The sequence below is a fragment of the Sebastes fasciatus genome, chromosome 3, assembly GCF_043250625.1.
Source record: "Sebastes fasciatus isolate fSebFas1 chromosome 3, fSebFas1.pri, whole genome shotgun sequence".
NCBI lineage: Eukaryota > Metazoa > Chordata > Actinopteri > Perciformes > Sebastidae > Sebastes > Sebastes fasciatus.
The window spans coordinates 31,296,512-31,320,546 of NC_133797.1; the positions used below are offsets into that span (position 1 = coordinate 31,296,512).

At 41.5% G+C, this 24,035-nt stretch overlaps 1 protein-coding gene across 7 annotated transcripts in view; it reads left to right on the top strand.

Annotated features, from left to right (window-relative positions):
- LOC141764746 (multiple PDZ domain protein) overlaps positions 1-24,035 on the top strand; it is a 46,906-nt gene continuing 22,871 nt past the window's right edge. For 2 of the 7 annotated variants that reach the window (XM_074630214.1, XM_074630213.1), the window contains exons 1-21: positions 3-684; positions 1,455-1,556; positions 2,339-2,505; positions 5,400-5,618; positions 5,880-5,948; positions 7,029-7,151; positions 8,157-8,240; positions 8,504-8,611; positions 8,708-8,810; positions 9,033-9,124; positions 9,554-9,767; positions 10,049-10,123; positions 10,700-10,779; positions 11,430-11,576; positions 12,961-13,146; positions 13,320-13,481; positions 13,769-13,978; positions 14,844-15,005; positions 17,181-17,304; positions 20,623-20,821; positions 23,511-23,552. In XM_074630214.1, coding sequence (XP_074486315.1) covers positions 1,544-1,556; positions 2,339-2,505; positions 5,400-5,618; positions 5,880-5,948; positions 7,029-7,151; positions 8,157-8,240; positions 8,504-8,611; positions 8,708-8,810; positions 9,033-9,124; positions 9,554-9,767; positions 10,049-10,123; positions 10,700-10,779; positions 11,430-11,576; positions 12,961-13,146; positions 13,320-13,481; positions 13,769-13,978; positions 14,844-15,005; positions 17,181-17,304; positions 20,623-20,821; positions 23,511-23,552 — 2,579 coding nt within the window. In that variant the 5' untranslated portion in view covers positions 3-684; positions 1,455-1,543. Of the gene's footprint in view, positions 685-1,454; positions 1,557-2,338; positions 2,506-5,399; positions 5,619-5,879; positions 5,949-7,028; positions 7,152-8,156; positions 8,241-8,503; positions 8,612-8,707; positions 8,811-9,032; positions 9,125-9,553; positions 9,768-10,048; positions 10,124-10,699; positions 10,780-11,429; positions 11,577-12,960; positions 13,147-13,319; positions 13,482-13,768; positions 13,979-14,843; positions 15,006-17,180; positions 17,305-20,622; positions 20,822-23,510; positions 23,553-24,035 lie in introns of all 7 variants that reach the window. The other 5 variants (XM_074630215.1, XM_074630218.1, XM_074630212.1 and 2 more) reach the window with 4 other exon arrangements.

Below are 24,035 nucleotides of genomic sequence, written 5' to 3' on the forward strand. Positions count from 1 at the left end.
TTGAGGAAATACCAAGCACCGCCCACCAGCCGGAGCCCAGCCAATAGGAACACTCTCTCTCTCTGAAATGACCTGTGATTGGTCAAAGTCTCCCATCACAGGCTAGATTTTTTCAAAGCCTGAAAACAGAACCATAAGGAGGTGCAGAAGTCTAATTTTGTCTGAATTACAAAATCCTGAAAGGTTATTATGGAATTTTTGCCCAATGATGCAAAAAAAACGTTCTGCCTACTGAAGCATTAATGTTTTTAATGATTTCATAAAGGCAGTTGTGGGGCAGGAACTGTGTAGGCCAACTTTGAGTGTTGAAGTCACCACAATATCCATAAGTGTTATTTACACAGTGTCCCAGTGAAATGTCTTACAGCCAGCAGGATTACCTCGAGGCTGGTTGAGGATGAGCCCTATAGTGCGCCTGAAGATCAGAGGGTGACATGCGCACTGCGCGCGGGGCGCTCACAAGCCGCGAGGACACAATACTGGGAAAATAAAGCGCGCAGCTTTGCTTCTTGATGTCTTACCTTCTCTAAGACAAGCTGTTATGACCTGTCCCATCAGGAAAAGTGTCAGTGTTTGGTTTTCGGCACTGGTAGATTGACTGCTGGAGGTGGAGGAGGTGTATGTGTCTGTTTGCTGGGAGCTCAGTGGTGGACCTGTTGATAGCCCACCGGCGCTGCAATGGAGGTGAGAGGAGGCTCTTCTTTCTTTCTGTCCGTCTGTTCGTCACAGTGATGGGTCTAATGCACCCCGGGTCATTGCTAAAATAATTAACAGACTGTCTTGTTGATTACATATCAAATTAGTAGCCTAATAGGCCTGCGTGGATAATTGCTGTAAATATGTAGTGATTTTTTTATTTTTTTATTCTGATGCTCGTCAGTATTTCATATCAACAGGTATAACATATAGATTTAATTAGGTGTGCCATGAAGGGCATATAGAAGTAGTGCGCCTATCAATGCCCTCTAATTAGATTTCACATGAGACGTTGTCATTTCCAGCCCATCGTTTTGCAAATCAAATCATGTCATTGGTATCATGCTTTTGATGCTATACAGGCTTCCCCTCGAGTCGGAATGGTCGGGAGGCCATGTGTCGCTGTTAATTACCGTCACTGGCTGATGATAAAGCCTTTTGGAGGAGATTTAAATCCTGCTAAAGAGCATTAGTTGACAAGCAAGGCGCTTGCAAACAAGCATGGCACAGAACTAAAGAGAGAGGATGTAGAGGTGAAATGATACATGCTATACAGAAAAAATATAAATTGGTACACTAATTATTCCTTTGGGGGAGACTAAAAAAAACATTCTGCTATAATTGTATAGAGGTATCTTCAAGGAGAAACCTCACCTTGGTGCTTTTAATCCACACTGTCAACCTCCACACTGTCACTGAAATGGAAAAAAATATTCTATCTGTACAAGGTCAAACCTTTGTTGTTATTCATGTTTCAGGTGCCAAACAGAGAAAGAATGACATTTAACTGAGACAGGAAGTCACAAAGAAGACGCCATTCATCCAAACAACCTGTCAAGTGTATACGATGGAAATCATGGGTAAGTGAGCTGCAGATGTACAGTAGAGTAGAGTGCTGTTTAAAGCCAAACACGTTCCAGTAACCTCGGTAACACTGGCCTCCTCAGCCGTGGTCAGAGGCTTACAATTAAGGTGTCAGGGATGGTTGCTGGAGCCAGACAACGTGCGCAGGTGGCACAGGACTCGCAGTCTGGTCGGTAGTCAAAACTTGGTGGTGAAGAGTTTACAGGGTCTTAACCTTCTGCCACTTACAATTACTGCAGTTGTGGCTGGTGCTCATTAGCTCCAGCTCCACTTGATAAACAAGGGCGTTATGACCTGATGTAACGTTTCAGCTTTTGCCTTTCAGTGTTGCAGAATGGACAGCACATAATACTATCTTAAGGAACATTTTGCCTAGGGTTTGACCCAAAATTTGGAGATTGAAACTTTGCCAGGAGATTGACAAGATTTGGAAAGAATTCACGCTCTAGCAGCCATGGTTCAGGGATATTTTTCCAGACAAGCACAGTTCCTGTTCACTCAATCTTCCAAAATACAACTGTTTTTAATACTTATCACACTGTGGATCAGTGCTGACAGAGGAAGTCATTCTGGACTCTAAACACAGATGTTGTACTTTAACAAAGTCATGCTGAAAGAAATCTTTATTTTCCCACCGGTCCCTATTAAGTATATTGACATTTCCTAGCTTATTATCAGAGGTCTGGGTTTGTGTCGGGGTCAGACAGCAGCTGCTGCTACAACATGTGGAGAAATCCCCGTTCCCGAATGACACAAATGATGTACGATTTCTGTGCAGATGCTCAGCGTGCCTTGGAAGCTGTGGAGAGACTGCAAGCCAAACTGAAGGAGAGAGGAGAGGCCCCCACGCAGGAGAAACTCTCCCTGCTAAAGACCGTCCTGCAGAGCCCCCTGTTCCATCATATACTCAGCTTACAGCAAGCTCAGCGGAAGCCCCCGGCGAAGGTACAGCGCGAGCACGACTGCGTGGGTGTTTGGTGTATATTGAATGGTGGGGAAGGAGCCGGAATCGTTCCCAAAATACTGAATGCACGGACCAAACTGGATGAATAATCAGCTTACCTAAGCTTACCACTAAAGCCCTGAGAAAGAGAGAGAGAGAGAGGGAGAGAGAGAGAGAGAGAGAGAGAGGGAGGAAGAAGTGGCTATATATGAGGTTGAGGAGTTTGCAGAAGTCATCTGGAAGATTGTCATAAGTTTTTTTTCTGCTTCATCGTAGCCCACACACACCCCTGACTTATCTGTCAGCCAGTGGTGGAAGTCACTAAGTACATTTTCTAAAGTACCGTACTTAAGTAAGTACTTTACTTAAGTGTTTTCATTTTCTGCTACTTTATGTTTCTACTCCTACATATCAGAGGCAAACAATTTACTTATTTCTCCTACATTTATTTGATAACTCAAAGATACCACAAGGAACTTTAAACTACTACAGATGCCTCTATGTATTTTGAGCTACAACGAGATTGTCAGCGAGAATATTGGCTATTTCTATATAGTTATTCTTAATGCCTGTCATCGGGTCAAATTCCCCCGCGAAGTCAGAAGAAACGATTTACGTCACGCTGGTTCACTAGAAATTCCTTCAGCTCAGACTCCAGCGGGGGCCTCTAACAGCAACCAGCATGCCACAGACAGACCCAGAACCCGCTGGGAGCCAACACTGATACCATGCTGCTGGGGGTCCAGGCCGTATTGCTGGGCCCACTGGAGGGAAGGGAGGCATGGGGTAACCAGAATCAGGATTGAGAGAGGGGCAGACTGTCACACCCTGCTGCGGTAAAATGAGAGGTTTTCTAAAGGGACTCTGGTGCTCAGAAACAATAAGGCTTTTGTCCACATGGACCGCCAAAATCAACACAATATGAAAGTTCCTCGTAGTAGCTTTTAAGTTACTAATTACTTTGCAGATTGCGATTAACGATACAAAATATAGTCAAATAAATTATGATGCATTATTATAGGTTAAGATAAGATTTGATTGATTCCTTGGGGAAAATTCACAAGCTACCTTGCAGTATATAAAGTACTGTAATTAAAATATACATATCCTCATACCACGGTTCGTATGATATCTTATGAAAAAAAAGAATGTTGTTTAGGCAGCAAAACTACTTGGTTTAGGTTTAGTAAAAGATTGCGTTAGATGTTAACATCGACTTTTGGTTTCACATGACACACAAACAGCGGCCTTCTGGGTGAAAGTCCTGTGTTTGTTTGACTTGTCTATCCACCTCGACCTCCTCCCTATATGCTGACTTTATCACTCTTTACACTACATCACCTGACTTCTTTAGAGGCAGCCCTGCACGTCCTGGCTCACAATTACGTGGGTTATATACGAATTACAGTATACTATTTTTCCTAGGTTATACGTACCAACAGTGAATAAGAACAGCCTATATTAAAGTGACACATGACTGCATCAATACTTCCAATCCAATAATATACATTATTCTGAAATGGGCCATTCTTCATAATGAGTACTTTTGGTACTTTAAGTATATTTTGATGCTAATACTTTTGTATATTTTTACTTAAGTCAAATTTTGAATACATGACTTTTACTTGTAACAGCATATTTCTACTTGTACATATAAGTAAAAGATCTGAGTACTCCCCCACCACTGCTGTCGGCAGTAATGATCATGTAATTGCCTGTTTTGGTGCACTGTAATAAGCTAACCCTATAAGTCTACACACACAAGGATGATTACATTAGCTTTGTGCGGTGTGAGCCTGTAGCCATTTAGCATCTCTGCATTCCAGGAAAACCTGGCACTGGATCACGTCAGCGGCTTCTGGATTTTTATCAGGACAGACACTGACACAGTTTTTGTTCGTTCAAGTTTTTGTTTCTTATAAATTCACACTTTTTATATATAGCGTTAAGAATTAAGAAGTGCAAATCAAAGCAGTGTGAAGTTTAGTATTGTGATAGTGTGCTGTCTTTTATTCTACTACTGCTATCTCAACAGGTGTTGTTAGAGTGGAATAGCATGCAGATCAGAAATAAGCATCTACCGAAACTCCCCTCTTCTCTTTGAAACATAACACCTAAAAGACAAAAGGGAACAGTTTTGTGCTGATGTGGTATTGAACAGAAGCCTTTATCTCACATCCTTGTGTTACCGCTCTCCTATCTTTTCCCTCTCTGCTCCATTTTAAAGCTATCTTTCTGTACTTTTGGCTCACACACATTTCCCCCCCTTCCTCCCACATCTTTCCTCATTGTTTCACAATGAATCAGAATCAGAATCAGAATCAGAATGGTGTTTATTGCCAGGTGTAAGAGGTATACACTAGGAATTTTCTTTGGCATTTTTGGTGCGAGACAAACAGTATAATAACAAAAGAATGGATAAAAACAAAAGAATAGATAAAAACAAAAGAATAGATAAAAACGTTAGAATAAAATAATAAAAATGTACAATTTACAAATTACAAATAAGCTATAAACATGATATAAAGATAGTGCAAATATTGAGAGAGGGGGGAGAGTCAGTGTCGGCAATGCCCTCCTTTCTCAATTTCTTTATCCTTTCCATTTTCCTCTATCACTCCGTCATCCTATTCCTCTCTCTCTCCGTATCTCCTTGCTTCAATTAATGTCTCCACCTCTCTATCAATCCCCTTCCCCATCTCTTTATCTCCCTCATCCATTTCCCTCCCAATCTTTCTTTCTCCGCTCAATCCTTCTCTCATTCATCTACTCTCTCTCTCAATCCCTCCCAATCCATCGTTTTTACTTGTACCCTCTCCATTTTTACACTTTTATCCCCCCATCTCACTGTGTGATATCTATCCATCCCCTTATTGCTCTCTCTATATCCTACCAGGGGAAGATTTCCAAATCGGTGTCCATGAACTGTGGCCCCTGCCAGGGCTTGGTGCTGGGCCTAAAGACGCTGAGCCACAGTGACTCCTACACCTGGGCCATGGAGAACCGGAGGCCCAGCAAAAACATCCACAGGGACGACAGCATCTCTTCTCTGGGCTCGCAGGATCTGTCCTTCTCAGAAATCTATTCAGAGAACTGCATCCACACTGAGTCACAAGTACGTAAAATACCCCTCGTAAATGAGACGTCATTTAGGAAGCAAATTATTCTTAAAGTTCATGAACCAACCAAATTTTTTTTTTTTTTGTTCACCCTTCCAAATGTCACATTTTACATTTGAGAATATTACGTTATAAAACTCCAGCACAGTTGGATATTACATTGTCTGAGGGGTTCAGTTGATCGTAACAGGCAGCGCAGCTAACTCGATGTCATCTCAGGTTTGCTTTTGTTTTACACAATGACATTTATTTTTTAGTACTGCACTCCTCCTCGAATCTCCCGCACCATGTCGATGGGGAGAAACCTGTCTGCTATTGCTCACGAGGTACAGTTGGCTGTAATGTGAGGTGTTACTGTAGAGATGGTAGATGTGTGTCTGTGGATGTAGATAAACAAGGGAATCAAACACGTTTAGTACTCCGACCTGTTAATGTTTTTTTTTTATATACCTGTTTATTAAGGGGAGACACCCCAGGTGAAGAGGGTAACTAATAGATATCACAATGAAACTTCCTCAGTTGATTATTTATATTAAGACACTTATTTTCTGTATTGCAAGTTTTCTGAAAGCGTATGTTTAAGTATGCATTATCTTAACAAATAAGTGCTAATTTACAGAAATATCTAGAACAGAAATCTGAACATTGGATAAAGCCATGTTCAAAATTCTTGTTTCATTTTGTTGACACAGAGTCAAAGGTTTTTACAGAGGGGATTTTGGATATCTCTTTTTATCACTCCATGAATCAGAAAATATTGTCAACAGTCATAAAAAAATCCATTTTGGCCATATTTTTAGGAATAAAATGTTCTATAAATCAGGCTATATGGACAAAGCCCTCTGTAAAAGCCCTCAGAATATCATTAGGAATGGAACTGGAAAGTTTGGTGGATGTAAGTGCTACTTAAGTGGAGATTTCTGGCTCAGAGTCTGAGAAAAAAAACCTCTGAGAAAACGGCCTTTCAAGATATGAATTGTAAAATTCCATACATTTTGAATACACTACAGGGGAATAGGGTATAAAAATAACTAATAGATATCACCATGAAACTTCTCCAGTTGATTACATACATTAACACAATTATTTTATATATAGTTTTCTGAAATGTTATGTTTATATATAGGCAACATGTGCATTATCTAATGCTAACTTTTGTTGAATTTTGTTGAAATCTACAGACGCAAATAGACAAAGTAGTAACATAAACACCTGAATGTGTATTTTGGATGTTTTCTTTCCACTAGTCTGAGAGAAGACAGGTTATGGTGGCAAAATCTCAAAATTGACCAGTACTTGGAAAACAGTGTTGTTGCCTGGGGTGTCTCACCTTAATTCAATTTATTTTCTCTCTCCCTCTCTTATGTCGGTCTCCCTCCCTCTTCTTCTACCCTCTGCCATGTTAGAGGCGTCACGTGGAGATGATAGAGCTGATCAATGATGGGAAAGGGCTTGGTTTTGGCATCATCGGTGGGAGGAGCACAGGAGTCATGGTCAAGACCATCCTTCCTGGTGGAGCTGCCGGACGGGTAAATCCACCTGCCAATCAACTGCATTCCCAAACTATCAATAGCCAGTTAAAGGAATAACTCAACATTTTGGGGAATTTGCTTTTTTTTACTTTCTTGCAGAGAGTTAGATGAGAAGATTGATACCACTATCATATCAGCCCATTAAATATAAAGCTACAGCCAGAAGTTGGTTAGCTTATTTTAAAGACTGGAGGCAGTGTTTTCGGTGGACTCCAGGAAGCTAATTTAAGCTAAGATAACTGGTTACGTCCGAAATTCTAAACCGACATCCTATTTAGTATGCTAAAACAGTATGTGAGATTTGTAGTATGTTCAAAACCTTAGTATGAAACCAATAGTACGAGAACTTCCAGTGAACTATTACAGTATGCAACGCTGGACACTACGACGGCATAAATATCCCACAATGCAATGCGGTAGTGACGACAACGTTCATAACAGACGTTGACGGACAGCTCCGTAACGTCAATAACGCTTCAGTATACGTGTAAAGTATAAGATTTCACTTTTGTATGCGTTATATAGTTTTTAAATTAATTCAGACTTTGATTCTCACAAACTGTTGTTTCGGTCACATGAGGTTGGCACGGGTTACCATGGTTACGCGTCTCCAACCGGCAAGGAGGTTTTCAGGAAAAAATTGAAAAAATTATTGCTCAGTGCGTCCAAAAAGATACATACTACTGTTTATTCACACAAAAGTATGTTGAACGAGTTCACATATTGGGTATGTAGTGCATAGTATGTGATTTCCAACGTAGCCATCTGTCTACTGGCTGTGGCTTCATATTTAATGGACAGAAATCAGAGTGCTATCATTCTTCTCATCTAACTCTCAACAAGGAAGGCAATAATCCCCATCTATTACTTCCTTATTGATGAATGAAATCTACATACTCAAATGTTTTATTTAAGTGAAGTGTGTTTAGTAGAATCTGCAGAATATACTTAAAGACTTTAACAGTTCACACTGAATGTTTTCGTTGTAATGGGGCTCCCCAGGATAAACGACTGCGTAGCGGAGATCAAATCCTGCACATCGGAGATACAGATCTGGCGGGCATGAACAGCGAGCAGGTTGCACAGGTGAGTCTTCATCTGTAATGATAATGTGTGTTTAAATAACAGCTAAGACCCGGTCACTGTGTGTATCCACTGTTAGCCCATAGAAAGTTATTTCCATACAGTGGGTGAGACGGTCACAAACAGGGCTAATCTAATGTAGGCCAAACTGTCTTTCTAGGGCAGCTGTCTCATTGTCATGTCTTCATTTTTTGTTATTTATGTTATTACTGAAATCGTCTCACACTATCACTTTTCATCCGTTCACAAATGACTACCTGACCCAGGTACTGCGAAATGCTGGCACCAAAGTGAAACTGCTCATCGCCAGGGATATTATCAAGGACAAATACCTCTCCTCTCCTGTCCTCAGCCAGGACAGCTTGGACGGCAAGGTGTGGCTTATCGGTGACATGAAATGTATAAGACAGTATTCCCTAAACTCCCAAAAAAGTTTCATAGGTTGTTTTACTGTCTGTGCTTCTTTCCAGCTCAATGACTTGAATAACGACTACGAGTTCAGTGTGCAGTTCACTAAGAACAGTCGGGGGCTGGGATTCACCATATCTAGCTACATAGGTGACCTAAACTCAGGTAATAACAGCTACCATGTTTTAACTTTGTGTAAAATTAGCTAATTATCATTATCACAATTCAATTTGATGGAAACAAACTGGGAAAATAATAATTTAAATGAATAATAAATAATCATAAAATGATGAATAGTAGTAAGGCATTATTGATGTGTGAGTTTGAGGCTACGTTTTCCCCAATCAATGCTAAGTTTTCCTTTAATTCATCTTGCTTTCTTTGCAGTCTACAGCGTCGGTGTGATAGTGAAGAGCATAGTGAAAGGCAGCACTGTCGATCAAGATGGACGCATCAACATCGGAGACATCATCCTGTCTGTGAGTTCCACTAAAAACACAACAGATGGCTTCTTTTTTATTGCGCCCACTGAAGACAAATACCTTGTTGTCTCAAATATATTCTCTGCTGAATCTTAACGATTTCAGCATCTTGAAATCTGCACCGTTTGCAACTTTTAGTAGTTCCATACCAACCAATTAGGGTCTTTTTAAGCTGATGAAGGGGAATTCTTCTAGTTTTACTTTTACCTCCATCCATCTCTTTATCATCTCCTGTTTTTACCTGTGCTTTTCATCCTGCTCTGTTTTTTTGTTTTTTTTTGATTGCTATTGATTTCTTTTTACTTTCCCATTTAATTTAGCTTCACATACCGTCCACTCCATCCACAAAAATGTTGCTTCTGTCTCCATCGTAACTGTGCTTTCGTCCTACTCCCCTGCTGATACCTCTCTGGTCCCGTCCCTCAGGTGGATGGGGTGAGCCTGCAGGGCTGCAGTGAGCAGCGTGCAATGGAAGTGCTGAGGAGGACGAGTCCTCTGGTCAGACTGAAGCTGCTGAGGAAGGCGGTCCGTCTGAGTCACATCCTGCCTCCGGTTCCTCCCCTGCAGCCCCTCCGACACTCCCACAGCTTCAACGAGGGGAATCCCTACAGACGGGGCCTCAACAAGATTCAAGAGACAGGTGCTTTGTGATGAGAGATGGGAACATATTGGCTCAGCGGCATCATAATAAGGGGATTGGTTTCGAAGTAACTGAGCAAATGGAGAACATGTAATTTGACAACGTGCACTAACATAAACTTAATATGCAAGTAATCATCCACAGGTGCTACCTGTCCTGTCTGGTTAAATCATGAATGAATTAACTGTTCAAACTAGAGCTATGCTTGCTGGGAATTTGTGTGCACATGTGTTTAGATCCCTCCATGTGTGCTCAAAACGTGTGTATTCCCCATCTCCCAGGAATCTGCTCGCTGCGTGAAATCTCCCGGCGAGCGGCGTATGCCAACGGACGTCCCCGACACAATTCCAGAAACGGTAAGCTCTTCCCTTTCCCATGCTGCACTGCAGTCTGGAACTGGATCATGGGACTAAGCCGGATACGCTGATTGGACTCCGGGAGCAGCAATGTGTCAGCGAAGCATGCTCTTTGATGGGAGTCTATTTATAGTGTTGTTCAGTCATGTGTTTATCCAACTCATTCAGCTCATTCCAGTTGATTTGTCTCACGCCCCGCCTGCATGTATGCCTTTATTTAGACAAGGATTTTTAGGCTTGATTAGAGAGCACAGCCAAATAAGCCCTGATTGCTGTGAGGCTTTAATAGATGAACGAGAAAAACAGTGGTTTGCCAAGAAATCATGAGATGGTGGGTGTGAATATGCGTACTTGTGTTGCCTGTGGAGTGGGCGTGCCTGTCTGAGTGGTTGCGGTTGACATCCTGCTTTGCCACAAGAAGAGTTATGTTGTTTTCTCTCTATAAAACAGCCAAAGTGATGTTTTCATATGGGATCCCATTCTGTATTGATTGGATCACCTAGAGCTAGGAACAATGTGAATGGGAATGTGTGTGTATGTGAGACGAGGGTGATTGTCCTTGTGCACATTTTGCAGGTGTGAAACTGGCGCCGGCTGAGGAGGAAGACCTGAGGAAGAGGTGGCAGCATGCAGTCGGACAGCGATATGAAGTTATTGTACGTAATTAAAATTAGCATTCAATATGATGTGCATAGAAAAACGCTGTCTAAAACTATTGGTATTATTTTATTAACGTGTAATTGCCCATTCAAAGAAGGAAAAGCCACCTACTTCACAGCGTAGACTGTATATATAGATGGACGACGTGTCTCCACTGTATAAAAATGAAGCCAAAATATCCGGGATACAGGAGCTGCCGTCTTGCGATTTTTACATCATTTGGAGCAAGAGTCTGCGTAGTAGTAGCAGCTGTCAATCACAGCTGTCAATCATGACGTCTCATCCCTTTTTATAGCATCAAATAACTAATTAAAACCAAACTTATCAGAAAAATGAACACTTGAACAAATATCAGCGTAATAAGAACTACCTAAAATGACAGAAACCAGCTTTGGGAAAAATTTTGTTTGTTTGACTCATGTCCCATCCATTAACATGGAGGGGGCGGGATTTATGACCTATACCGCAGCCAGCCACCAGGGGGCGATCGAGATGTTTTGGCTTCACTTTTGGGGAGCTGTCATGTCGTCCATCTTTATATACAGTCTATGCTTCACAGTGTGATGCCTACACCTACCCTACACACCTTTCTTACCTACCAAACTTTACTTCTTTTAATTTTCTTTCTTTCGTTTTCTTCTTTTAGGTGTGTCAGCTGGAGCGTTTCGGTGAGACGAGCGGCCTCGGCATCAGTCTGGAAGCTCGGGCGGGACATCACTACCTGTGCTCCGTCTTACCTGAGGGGCCCGTTGGCCAAAGCGGCAAGATCTCCACGGGAGACCAGATATTGGAGGTAACCGACTGCTCTGCAACTCACCCCTTAGTCATTTGATAAAGCTATGAGATCATGTAAAGAGGAATAAGGTATGATCTGTGTTTGTTTTGACACATCTGTGGTTAATGTATCCTCATACAGCGGATCTTACAAAAAGTGATTCCTCATTTTTCATGTGTTTTGTCATGTCATGTGTGCCTTTCATTCAAGCAGTTTACGATGATAGCATATTCTTTAAAGTGGTTAGAACAGCTATAAACCTGGAATTGGAGGTATATTGCACTTTAAAGACTTCCACATACACCATAATTTTGAACTTTGAACTTTATGTTGGAAGCAGCAAAAATGGGCAAGCGTAAGGATGTTTTGCGACTTTGACAAGGGTCAAATTGTGATGGCTAGACGACTGGGTCAGGGCATCTCCAGAACTGAAGCTCTTGTGGGATGTTCCCGGTCTGCAGTGATCAGGACCTACCAAAAGTGGTCCAAGGAAGGAAAACCAGGGAACCGGCGACAGGGTCAGACCCAAGGGTCGTTGACGCACGTGTGGAGCGAAGGCTGGCCCGTGTTGTCCGATCCAATAGAAGAGCTGCTGTAGCTCAAATTGCTGAAAAAGTTCATGCTGGTTCCGACAGAAAGGCATCAGAACACACAGTGCATTGCAGTTTGTTGCGTATGGGGCTGAGTAGCCACAGACCGGTCAGGGTGCCCATGCTGTCCTAATGTTATGGCTGATCGGTGTATATATGAAACAGCACCAATAAACACCACACAATTTCAAGTACAACCTAAGATGGTAGGTGTGAGTATGTGTGCCTCTGTGCATTTACTGTAGAAAGAGAGCTTGCCCTCCTCCTCCTCCACCGGGGCAAGTTCACGCACCCACGCGCATTCATCACGACGAGCACTCTGATGAACTCTCGGACAGTGTACAGTAGCTTTGCTTGCCGATATAGAAAATACAGCGAACCGGCTCGTGCCGTTCGTGTCTCTGAATGTACAATCAAACATCTGTGTCGCAGCTCAACCCTTTGATCTCCCCCAGACGACGTCTGCGTGGCAACGCCATTGTTCAGCTCTGTTTTTAAATGAGCCTCGCTCGGTTTAGTTACCGCTCGCAGCTTTAATTGTTCTTGCTGTGAATCGATGTGCTGTGGCCACTAATTGCTCCTCAACACCGCAAACTGCAATATCACTAAAAATATAAACTTTTAGGGCAGATTTAGTCATGAACACTCATAAACACACAGTCACAGGAAGAGAGTTACAGACAGACTCTCATAAACAGCACAGCTGTGTTTGCTCAGTTATTTTTCAAAAGCTAAAAAGCATGACTCAGCCAATTACTGACCATATCTATTTTAGAAATACTGTATATGTATATTATGTATCTTCCTGGCAGGTGAATGGGATCCCTCTCATTGGAGAGACACATAAGGAAGTTGTCAATATTCTGAAGGAGCTGCCGAAGCGTGTTTGCCTGGTGTGCTCTCACGTTGTACCCCCTGCGATTCCCGACAGTGATGAGGAAGATGACGATGATGCTCATCTCACCCTGAAAGAGCTGCTGGCTGAGTTCAATGACAAGGTGAGGGCACACATTGATGAAAGATGGGATGAGTGTTTAAATCTATTCCCCCAGTATAAACCACATCTGTTACACATCCTCTGCATTTGAAATGACACTCAAAAATGCTCTTCTCTTCTCTTGTAAATCAACCTCCTTCCCTGTGTCCTCTCCGTCCTCTCTGCTGGTCCCAGTTGGACCAGGGTTGTGTCATCCCCTGTCCTACAGCTGAGGACATCACCAAGCGTGGCGTGCCCCCCATGTCACCTCCTCTGGCCATGTGGGAGAGAGAGGCTCAGGTGGTCGAGCTGGAGAAAGGCGAGTCGGGACTGGGCTTCAGTATCCTGGACTACCAGGTCAGAGACATGCCTCTGAGCCTTTCTACAAATAGAACAGACTGGAATAGGCTGCAGTCTAAGAATATCAGTGTCGGTTTGGATCGGGTGAAGAAAATAGAGTAGCTTGTGGACTTCTTGTATTCTGTATACAGTAAATGTGTGCTAAGTGCTCTAAAATTATTATTAAAAACACATCTTTTAAACTGTTCCCTTTTATTCTGTTCTATACCTGCATTCATCTTGTATACAGTTCACAATGTATCTAATTTACCTCAAATTGTCCATCCTTATGTATAACTCTATAGGATCCAGAAGATGCCACTAAAACAGTCCTGGTAATCCGGTCCTTGGTGCCTGGAGGCGTAGCAGATCTGGATGGTCGCCTGCTGCCTGGAGACCGACTCGTGTTCGTTAATGAAAGTGAGCTGGAAGGCTCCAGCCTGGATTATGCTGTGCACGTCCTGAAGTCCACCGGCTACGGCCCTGTCCGCGTTGGAGTTGCCAAACCACTGCCGGTATGTAAAGAGATGTAGATTTAAATACCTAATTTATTTTAATGAGGAGGAGTACATTTCATTTTTTTATGTAGTGCACTTGAGTTAATTTAGTTTATTTTGTTGTGACAGAAATTTTTTCTAGCACAACTAGAAGTGGGTTATATGATATATATTATTTTATGTTGCAAAGTAAATCAAATGAGAAATGGTTTAGTGATAAAATAACATGACAGAAATATCAGTTTTTTTGCTAATACAGCCAATTAAAAACCAACAATTGAAGGTGCTTCTATATGAATTCTCCACTGCTTCAAGGAATTCCTGCTTATTAAATGGACTAATACACTCAGAGTTATCAAATGGATTCACACCATGGTATAAATGGTACTGTATGGCAAAGTGTCTGACAGTAGACACTTTTATATTGTCATACAGTACACTGTACATCATAATATCATTTAAAAGCAGATTCTTTTTTCAGGATTCTTTACTAAAATGATATTTTATATTAATAAACTCTTAAAACAAGACATTTATTTCCACAGATATGCAAGACAATTACTTAAAAGTGTTTTTTCTTGAGAGTACAGCATTTCTTCTCCTTTTTTTGTTGTGGACTGTGGCTTAGTAACAAGCAACAGAGAGTCCAGTTACAGGCCCGTCTGAATTTTTAATGCGGCTGAGAGATGAACACAATGCTCGACCACACTACAGATGGAGAGAGAAGGGGAGAGAGGAGAAGAGGGTGTCTAGTTTACAGTCACCTTCTTTAGCCTGTTTGCCTCCATGTGAATTTACTCACTTCTAAGCACATAGACAGTTTTTTTTTTTTTTGTTCTCTTTCAAACTCCTTGATTTCAATTTTTGGATTTTGTATTCTCAGCTGGAACTGTGTGGCGGCTTAACGCCCATCTCAGAGAGGAGCTTGCGGGCTTCCTGCGATGACACTGACAGCCACGCTCAGATCAGCCTGTTAGCTGAGGCTAACAGAAACATTTTCAACTTTGAGGACAACAGCATCGTCCAGCCGTGTTACACTACAACGGTATGTCAAACAACACAAAATGAACATAAGTAAAAGAAATATATATTAATTGATATTGCTGAACAGCTATTTGTACCTACTTTCTATTAACTTTTTGTGGTTTAGAAAACTAATGTAACTTTTGTAAAGGAGAGTAAAGGTCAGAGTTTGTCTCTTATATTTGGCCTGACAGATAGTTAGATTAGGTGCAGAATCTTGCCCATTTAGTTTCTTACAGCACCAGTTCTGTGTATGCTGTGTGCAGAACATAGATCTGAAATTAATAGAACTGTCCCAAAGTTTAATATGTTATTTGCTTCATAAATATAAACTCACTCGTATGTTGTATAATCACCTAACAGGATTCTTGTAAATGAGCATTTTCTCAGCAGGAAACTTTGCAGCGTTACAGTACAGTACCAGTTACAGTAACAATGCAGCAGTCTGCATCTTGTAGTCCGTCACACAGAGAGCATTGCTCATTACCATGCACACCTGAGATTCTGTGGGTAGCCATTTTAGCTGCTCTGAAGGAGATTACGGTGACAGTGTTTGTTCTCTCTGTTCACGTTCTATAGCGGGGAGCTTAGAGGCGGCTGTATCAGTATCACTGGGTCAGGTATAGAGAAAGTGCTCAGTGTCAAAGACTTGTTCCTCCATTGTGGCCTCAACTCAATCCTATTGAGGCAGCCTTTTGTTCTCGCTTTTGCTTAATTACCAACAATTGCCTCTCAATGAAAAGTGCTTACTGCATGCACGACATTGGCACCTGGTCTAGCACAAGGGCACGCAGCGCTGCCTTAATGTATCCCACACACAAAGAGACCCAGAGCAGCAAGTGTCAGTGTGTTCTCATCAAAGACAGGCTTGTTGCAAAGGTAGCTTCAGAACTTCAGTGCTGCTTGTACTTTTCTGTGAAGGTTCAAAGACGATCTCCTCGTTGCCCTTTTTCTTTGTGAAGTGCCCGGGGGGACCAAAGAAGTCTACCTTTCTGCATGTTTTACATCTCAGAATTACTCCAAAGGCCCTCGCCCCGGAGAGTTAGCAGTTGTTTGAAATCATATTTGTCACATCAGATATCTGATTCGATGTGATGATAGTAGCTCAGGACTTTAGTGCCAGGTTATCTTTGCAGTATGGGTTACTTTTCTCGAAGTTGTAAGATTTGCTCCAGGTAATGTGCACCAAAGCTTGTGTTGTTGGAAATCTGCAAAGGTAGCATGGCTCTTGGGATGGCATTGTCTGTTTGTCGGTCGGTCAGTTGGTCAGTTGGTCAGTTGGTCAGTTGGTCAGTTGGTCAGTTGGTCAGTTGGTCCACCACTTTGATCCAGACTGAAATATCTCAACACATGAAATATCTCACCGAATATCAGATGAATTTCCTCTAGCGCCCATTAGGTTGATATTTGAGGATCAGAGTGAAATATCTTGATAAAACAAGAGTAGGAGTCTACTCTACAGCCATGCTCTGTGAGGCTATACTTACACACAGTGGTGCTTTTAGATACATTAGTGCAGTGCCCGTTCTGGGTGCGTGGCTGGCCGATTGCTTGGCTCCCAGTATTGCTGCTTGCAGTGTTGTTGAGAAACTCATCGCTTGTTGACTCCAGCGAAGTGAATTAGAGTTTGGTTGTAACGTTATTATATCCAGCATCTGACAGCAACAGTGAGCTGCAGTTAATGAGCCGCGGCCTGTAAAGACCCGCTGCACTCAGTCCGCAGAGCCCTGAAGCCCCGCCCTCATTGCTGCACAGAGCGCTGTTCATTTGTTTATTCAAAGTTTCCTAAAATTCTACATGTCACATGTCCAAATTGCACCAAATTTGACACAGCACTCCCTTGGGTCCCCAGCAATACACCTACCAAGTGTGAAGTAGATCGGATGAACAGTTCTTGGGATACGTGAAGGACACACAGACGGACACAGACAGGCTGGATTTATAGTTAGATCCGATGATAACATCAGTATGCTAACATGCTTACAATGACAATGCTAACAAGCTGATGCTTATCGTCTTACGTGGCGAACATGTAGAGCTAGAAGAAAAGTTAGAATATCACCACAGTCATTAGAATTTATCCTTTGGGGACCAGGACTCGTTAGAACATTTCATGACAGTCCATCCAATAGTTGTGTATTAGTCACCCCATCTTCATGCTCTTAGTCACTCATGCCCCCTGTTGTCTCTCTCGTAGGAAAACCGGCTGCGGCATCGTTTCGACATCATGGAGGACGACGGCAGGCAGCAAGTGCCGCCTCTGCCCCCCCGCACCAGCTTTGAGAGGACAATCACTGTTGTCCGGGGCAACCGTAGCCTTGGTATGTTCTCCGTCTTTCTCATGGTGATGGTGTCTTGGTGTGTGTACGTCGCTGGCATGGCGATAATGACGCTAATAAGCGGTGGTGATGACGACTGCCCTGAAGAGGAGTGGTGAAGTGATGTACTCCTCGTACCTGAGAGGGGAGATGATTACTGTGTGTGTGTGTGTGTGCGTGTGTGCATGCGTGCGTGTGTGTGTGTACGTGTGTTTGTCCGAGAGGCTAGTATGGGGATACATGAATGGTTGAAGTAATCTGAAATAATATTAAGAAGGAAATATTAAAACCAATGAGTAAATATTAATTTGAATGCTGATCTAAATATATGTTTTTACAAGGGCTGTCATTCGATTAAAATATTGAATCGCAGTTAATCACATGATTGTCTATGATTAATTGCAAATTAATCGCACATTTTTTATCTGTTCAAAATGAACCTTAAAGCTTCAGTAGGCAACATCATGCCTCTTTTTTCAGGCTTTAAAAAATCTAGAGAGAGAGCGTTCCTATTGGCTGTGCTACGGTCATGTGAGCGGTGCTTGGTATTCCCTAAGAGATCTCAACATGGCGGCCGGGTCACAAACTTTCTCATTTTACAGCTAAACAGTACACTATAAGATGATTGTGAAAACATTTGAGGCGAGAAATAGGCATTAACGTAACATAATATTGATTAATATTTGATCAGCACTACCTGGCTTGACCATTTGATCGGAGTTCGCGAGTGATTGACAGTCGGATCTCATAGACGGTAACTGGACAGCAGATCCCAGATCAGCTCTGACTGCTTGTTTTCCCCCGGTCTGTGAAATCTTGCAGATGCTGTTAGGAGCACCGGAGGACACCGGAGGACACAGAGGCACATGATTTTTCTCAGGTTTCCTGTTTCATGTACTACTGTCAGGATATAGCGACCGTTTTATAAAAATAATTGCTCCAATCTCGCCTACGTCAGCTTTAAAGGGAGATTTGTCAAGTATTTAATACTCTTTCCCACATGGGAGTGGACAAAAATGCTTGCTTTATGCAAATATATGTATATATTTATTAATGGAAATCAATTAACAACACAAAACAATGACAAATATTGTCTAGAAACCCTCACAGGTACTGCATTTAGCATAGAAAATATGCTCAAATAATAACATGGCAAACTGCAGCCCAACAGGCAACAACAGCTGTCAAGTGTGTCAGTCTGTTGACTTGACTATGACTTGCCCCAAACTGCATGTGATTATCATAAAGTGGGCATGTCTGTAAAGGGGAGACTCGTGGGTACCCATAGAACCCATTTTCATTCACATATCTTGAGGTCAGAGGTCAAGGGACCCCTTTGAAAATGGCAATGCCAGTTTTTCCTCGCCAAAACTTAGCGCAAGTTTGGAGCGTTATTTATCCTCCTTCGCAATAAGCTAACATGACATGGTCAATGGATTCCTTAGGTTTTCTAGTTTCATATGATACCAGTATCTTCACTCTAGCTTTAAAACTGAGCCCGATACAGCCTCCAAAAGATCGATTGCGTTAAAGAAATGAGTGGCATTAAAACGGATTTGCGTTAATGCGTTATTATCGTGTTAACTTTGACAGCCCTAGTATTTATTCTCCAGTGTTGCGAGTACATTGGTTATTCAAACATGACAGGGAGGAAGCAACAGGGTGTAAGGCGCTCCTTCACTTTCATCTCAGGGCACTGTGTAAAGCAGAAAGAAACAAACTCATTTGTATTCTGGAAACATGCTCTAATAAGGCACCGCACTACTTGTGTGTGTGTGAAAGTTTAAAATTATGTAAATGTTCATAGGTAGAGAAAATCAAGGTCATAACCTACAGTCTGTGTGTCACTGCATTCTTTGGTTTTCATCTGTTTCAAATATTGTAGGTCTTCTTGCTGAGATATTTAATGTAGCAAGGTTTTCTGGATATCCAAATGTGGAGGGTTTACAGATGTTCTGTGTTTTTTTGGTGAATTTAAATGTATTTGAATTTGAGGCAAAAGCTCCAGCTTGGGCTGAGTTATGATCTGTATCTGTAAGGACCGAATACTGGAGAACTTTTATGAGCAATAATATTGTAGTTCAATATCTATTTGCACTACTTTACATTCGTTCTATTATTAGGTGCCATGTACAATTCTACCCATTGTGCAACTTTGACTAAATGCCCAATTTTGGAGATGATGAGACTTGTACAGTACGTACAGCGTATGGTTGGTTTGCACTTCAAGGTCTGTATGGCTTTCAAGAGCAGATTGTTAAAGGAGAAGGTTTAATGGATTATAATGAGGTCTTTTTTGTTTTTGCCTTGCTCGTCTAAAAACATGAATATATGCAGCCTGGTTAGAAGTCTTTGTTTATTATTGAATGGTGTGAACTTATTGCACTTAACTGTACGTTTGTGGTACCATAAATACGTTTTGTTGAGGTCAAAACAAATAGGTTTTCATATGGAAATTTTCATTATTATTAAAAGTTTTTGCAGCAGTTTGTTATAGAAAAATGTATTTTGATGCAGTGTTAGAGTAACTTACAGTAACACCCTCTGACTTTTGAGACATTCATCATTAATACTTCAGACTTCCTCTCATGTCTTTGAAATGTGTGACTTCTGTTTGTCTTGTCAGCGTCGGTAGCTGTGTCTCCAGTCGACTGTATTCCAGGCACTATGATTGTATTGTAATTTGAATGTAACACCAAAAAACAATAAACTATTTATTTGATCAAAAATAAGCACAAAGTCATTTCTTTGACCAACTTCAAATTATGTACGACCATAGTGTTGTGGATGTGCGTAGTCCTCCATTAGATAACATGCAGGCGCCGCAGACTAGACTTCCTCATTTGTTGTCTTCCCCGTCTACAGTGTGTGTACGCGTGTGTACGCGTGTGCACAAAGTGTGCGCGTATGTGTGTGTGTGACGCCCGATTTACCTGCTTCTGCCTGTTTGCATTAATGAAGTGTTTGTGTAATCCGCCTAGCGTCCGGTTTGATAATGCCAAAGTCAGGTGTTGATGCGACTGGCATTTGTTACCCCTGTGCCACCTGTGCCCTTTGCCCTATGTGGGTGTGAGAGTGTGTGATTGTGACTGTGAGGGATGATGCCGTGTAAATGTCAAGCATGTGTAGCCATGTTTGTGTGCTAATCTGCCTAGTGTCTGTCTTGATTATGCTGATTATGCCACTGTCAGGTGTTTGTTTGGGCGACTGTCTGTCTGTTTGGCATGCATTCAAAGCAGCCTTATAGCCAACCCTCCTCTCACCTGTGCCCATGTGTGTGTTTGTGTGTGTGTGTGTGTACGTGTGTTTACGTGTTGGCAGGGATGTCGGTGAGTGCTATCAAGGACGGCTCAGGCATGCTGGTGCGCAGTGTGGTCCAGGGGGGCTCTGTTAGCCAGGATGGCAGGCTGGGGGTGGGGGACGCCATCTTGGCCATCAACGGAGAGCCTACTTCCAATCTGACCAACGCCAGGGCCAGAGCCACGCTCCGCAGACACTCTGTCATAGGGCCAGAGATGAGGTGAGGAGCCAGTCGCTGTCCAACAGCATTAGTACAATATGTAGAGGGTTTTCTTCTGGGCTGAAAACAACAACAGGTGATGCTTACTGATACTGTACATCACAAAAAGAAAGAAAAGAAAACAAGATCAAGTCAGGGTAAAGAAAAATACACACATACAAACAAATACATTATGGTGTAGCTCACACAACCCTTACGGACATTTTAAAGTTTTCTCTCTTCACTCTGATTCACCCGTTTTCAATAATCCTCAGTCTGTATCCAGAAACACTGGGTGGCTGGATGTTCAACACTGTGTGCGTCACCCTCTTTACAATGGCTCAAGTGCTGCTTCACATTTCTTAATTGCTGTAGAGAACGACCTCTGACCTCTGACGCGCCACATAACATCATCAAGTACAGTCACAGCAGCATGTTTTGCTAATTTTGACAGTGGCAGGACAGAATTTCTGTAGTTGTTTTTTTTGTTTTTTGCAAAACAATTAAAAGCAAAAGCATAATTCTAACATAATTAGTATGGGTAGTTTTTACTGTATGCAGTGCTGTTACAAGGCCTTTTTCTCTGTCATGGTCATGATAGTAAAAACACAGTTGTTACTAATAACATGAACGATGGCTTCATTCTCGTGTCCCAGTAAGTCATGACAGTGTGACAGTGATCAGGACCATTGAAAACAAAGTAGTTAGATAGAAGTTGGCTATCATTGATTTCATTGTGCATTGTTCATCTGTGCTTTTCCTATGTGACATCAGAATGCACACTTATTCTAGCTAATCAGACGTCTGCTCAGGCTGAAGTTGGGAAGAACTTTGTTTGATTTACGTGAGATCACAAAGGTACAGTAAATGATGGCGGTGTAACTCTCCGACCCTAGTAGGTGTGATAAAACCAATAAGAGGGTCAGAGAGATTTAGATCAAGCACAGATTATTTATGTACATGTCCAAGTAGTCTTCAGAAAGAGCACAATAAGTGAAAACACCTGTATACAGGAAACTCACAAAACAGTGAGTTTAATTATATGGAACACATTTTATTATGGTGTTAATAATAAAATTTAAATTTCTTTGGGATTACTGCCAAATTACCTCAATATTTACATCAAAATGTATCAAAAATTACTTTATTATAAACATAATTTAATAATTATATTCCGCTATTTCCAAATAGCTGGTAATTTTTTCAATACATTACCAGGAAAAGAATACAAAGTTAATTGATATGCCTTATTTCCATGACTGCTGATAAATCGATAATAATTAGCAAATAACTTATTTTAAATTTCTTTAAAAAACTCCCTCGCCACCAGGTTACATTTGTGTAGACAGTAAGTCACACAATGGTGAGATTTGGACTGATCAGAAGTGTCTTCTATTAGTTTTGGTTTTTGATGAAGAGCAGCGCACAGCTGCTTCTCAAACCTAAGGGCTTTATTTTAACGATTATATGCTATTTCAGCATGTAATAATTAAATAATGTTTATAATAAAGTCATTTTCAATCAATTTTGAGGTAGATAGTTGGGTAATTTGGCAGTAATTCCAAAGAAAATAGGTTACTTGCTAATTATCATGAAATTTGCCAACATGTAAAATGAAGTGTTACCTAAAACTCTACATTACACTTCAGAAAACACATCATGACTGGGGCTTCAGTATCTCTAGAATAGTGAGTTCATCTTAACAGGGGTTGTAACTTGCCCTATTCTAAATATTTGTTATTGTTTTATATTTAGGGTCTCACATTTATTAGTGGGAATTTGTACTAAGAAACTATCATTAAGCCATCACAAGAAGTGAACTGCTTTCAAAGGTAATTAGAAGAACAGATTTGATTTCCATCCCCCTACTCACATATATGATGATCCCCCTAATCCACTGCATTTCTAACTGTGCCACAGGTGTTCTGCAGCCCCCCTGGCACAAAATACATGGGATAACTAGATCTGTATGTAATCCCTTTTAAGCTCCCTTTCACATGCAGAATCATTAGAATATACCGCCCATCTGAGTATCTCCGCCAACGGCTTGAGAACTACCTCTGCAAAGGTGCACCATATTCTTTCTCGCAAGCCAATCAGAGCAGACTGGGCTTTTTCTGGAGGGGGGCTTAAAGAGACAGGCTCTAAAATGGAGAGTTTCAGACAGAGGGTGAATACAGGTATATTCAGACAGACAGTATGAGAACAATAATGTGTTTTTTGAACATTAAAGTATGTAAACATGTTCTAGTAGAAACCCCAAATACAAGTATGAACCTGGAAATTAGCATGATATGTCCCCTTTAAAAAACTTGTATGAAAGTGTACACAACTGCACATTGCTCAATTGCAACCTAGGCTATAATGTAGCTGGCTAAAATGTAACACATAACATCTATCTGGAGTCGTAAGAACTTTGGGACCTGAAAATAGGCTCAGTGGGCACTTAAACACAACATTACAGTAACAGCATCAAAGTAGGACACATGTGTAGCACATTTAGATCTGATTCTAGGCAGTTAGTTATTTATATTACATTCATAAGCACTTTCCCTCATGTCGTAGTTTGAACACGTCTTTGCTTGAAAAACGAGAAAGCCTTTTTAGTTCTTAGTTTAGAGGGAATGTAGAAAGGTCCTTTGGGTATGCAGTTAGAGAACAATCAACCACTGAGGAAAAAAAGTAATTGAATACTGCTCACATTTTCTAGATCTACCCATGCAGATCTTGACAGTCTGTGTGACTCGAATGAGTGAGTATATGTACATCATAAACATAAATCTGTGCCCGCCGCAGTCACAAACATCACTTTCACTGCATCATCATGTATTTTACGATCTTGTCTCGCTTTGGATCTCCATTACCACCTTGTTTTTGACACTGCAGTCATAGTTGACTGAGGCGCTGCAGTCATGTTAAATTAGATTAGATGATGAAATTTTAAAGATTGCCTGAGGGTAAATTGGGTAAATTATTACTTGTTCTAACATCAGCAGTTATGGCTCCACATTTGACAATGCTTGTTTGGCTGATTGGAAAAGTGCCCCACCTCCACCACCGTGCTGCCCTGCAAAACACCCACTCACTCGCTCTCAACCTCGCTGTCTCTTTCTCTCTCTCCTTTTTGGTTTTACAGGCACACACACACACACACACACACACACACACACTAACGCACACACATACACAGCCTTTCAATGGTATAACCTCCAAAAACACCTTTTTCCTGCTATGG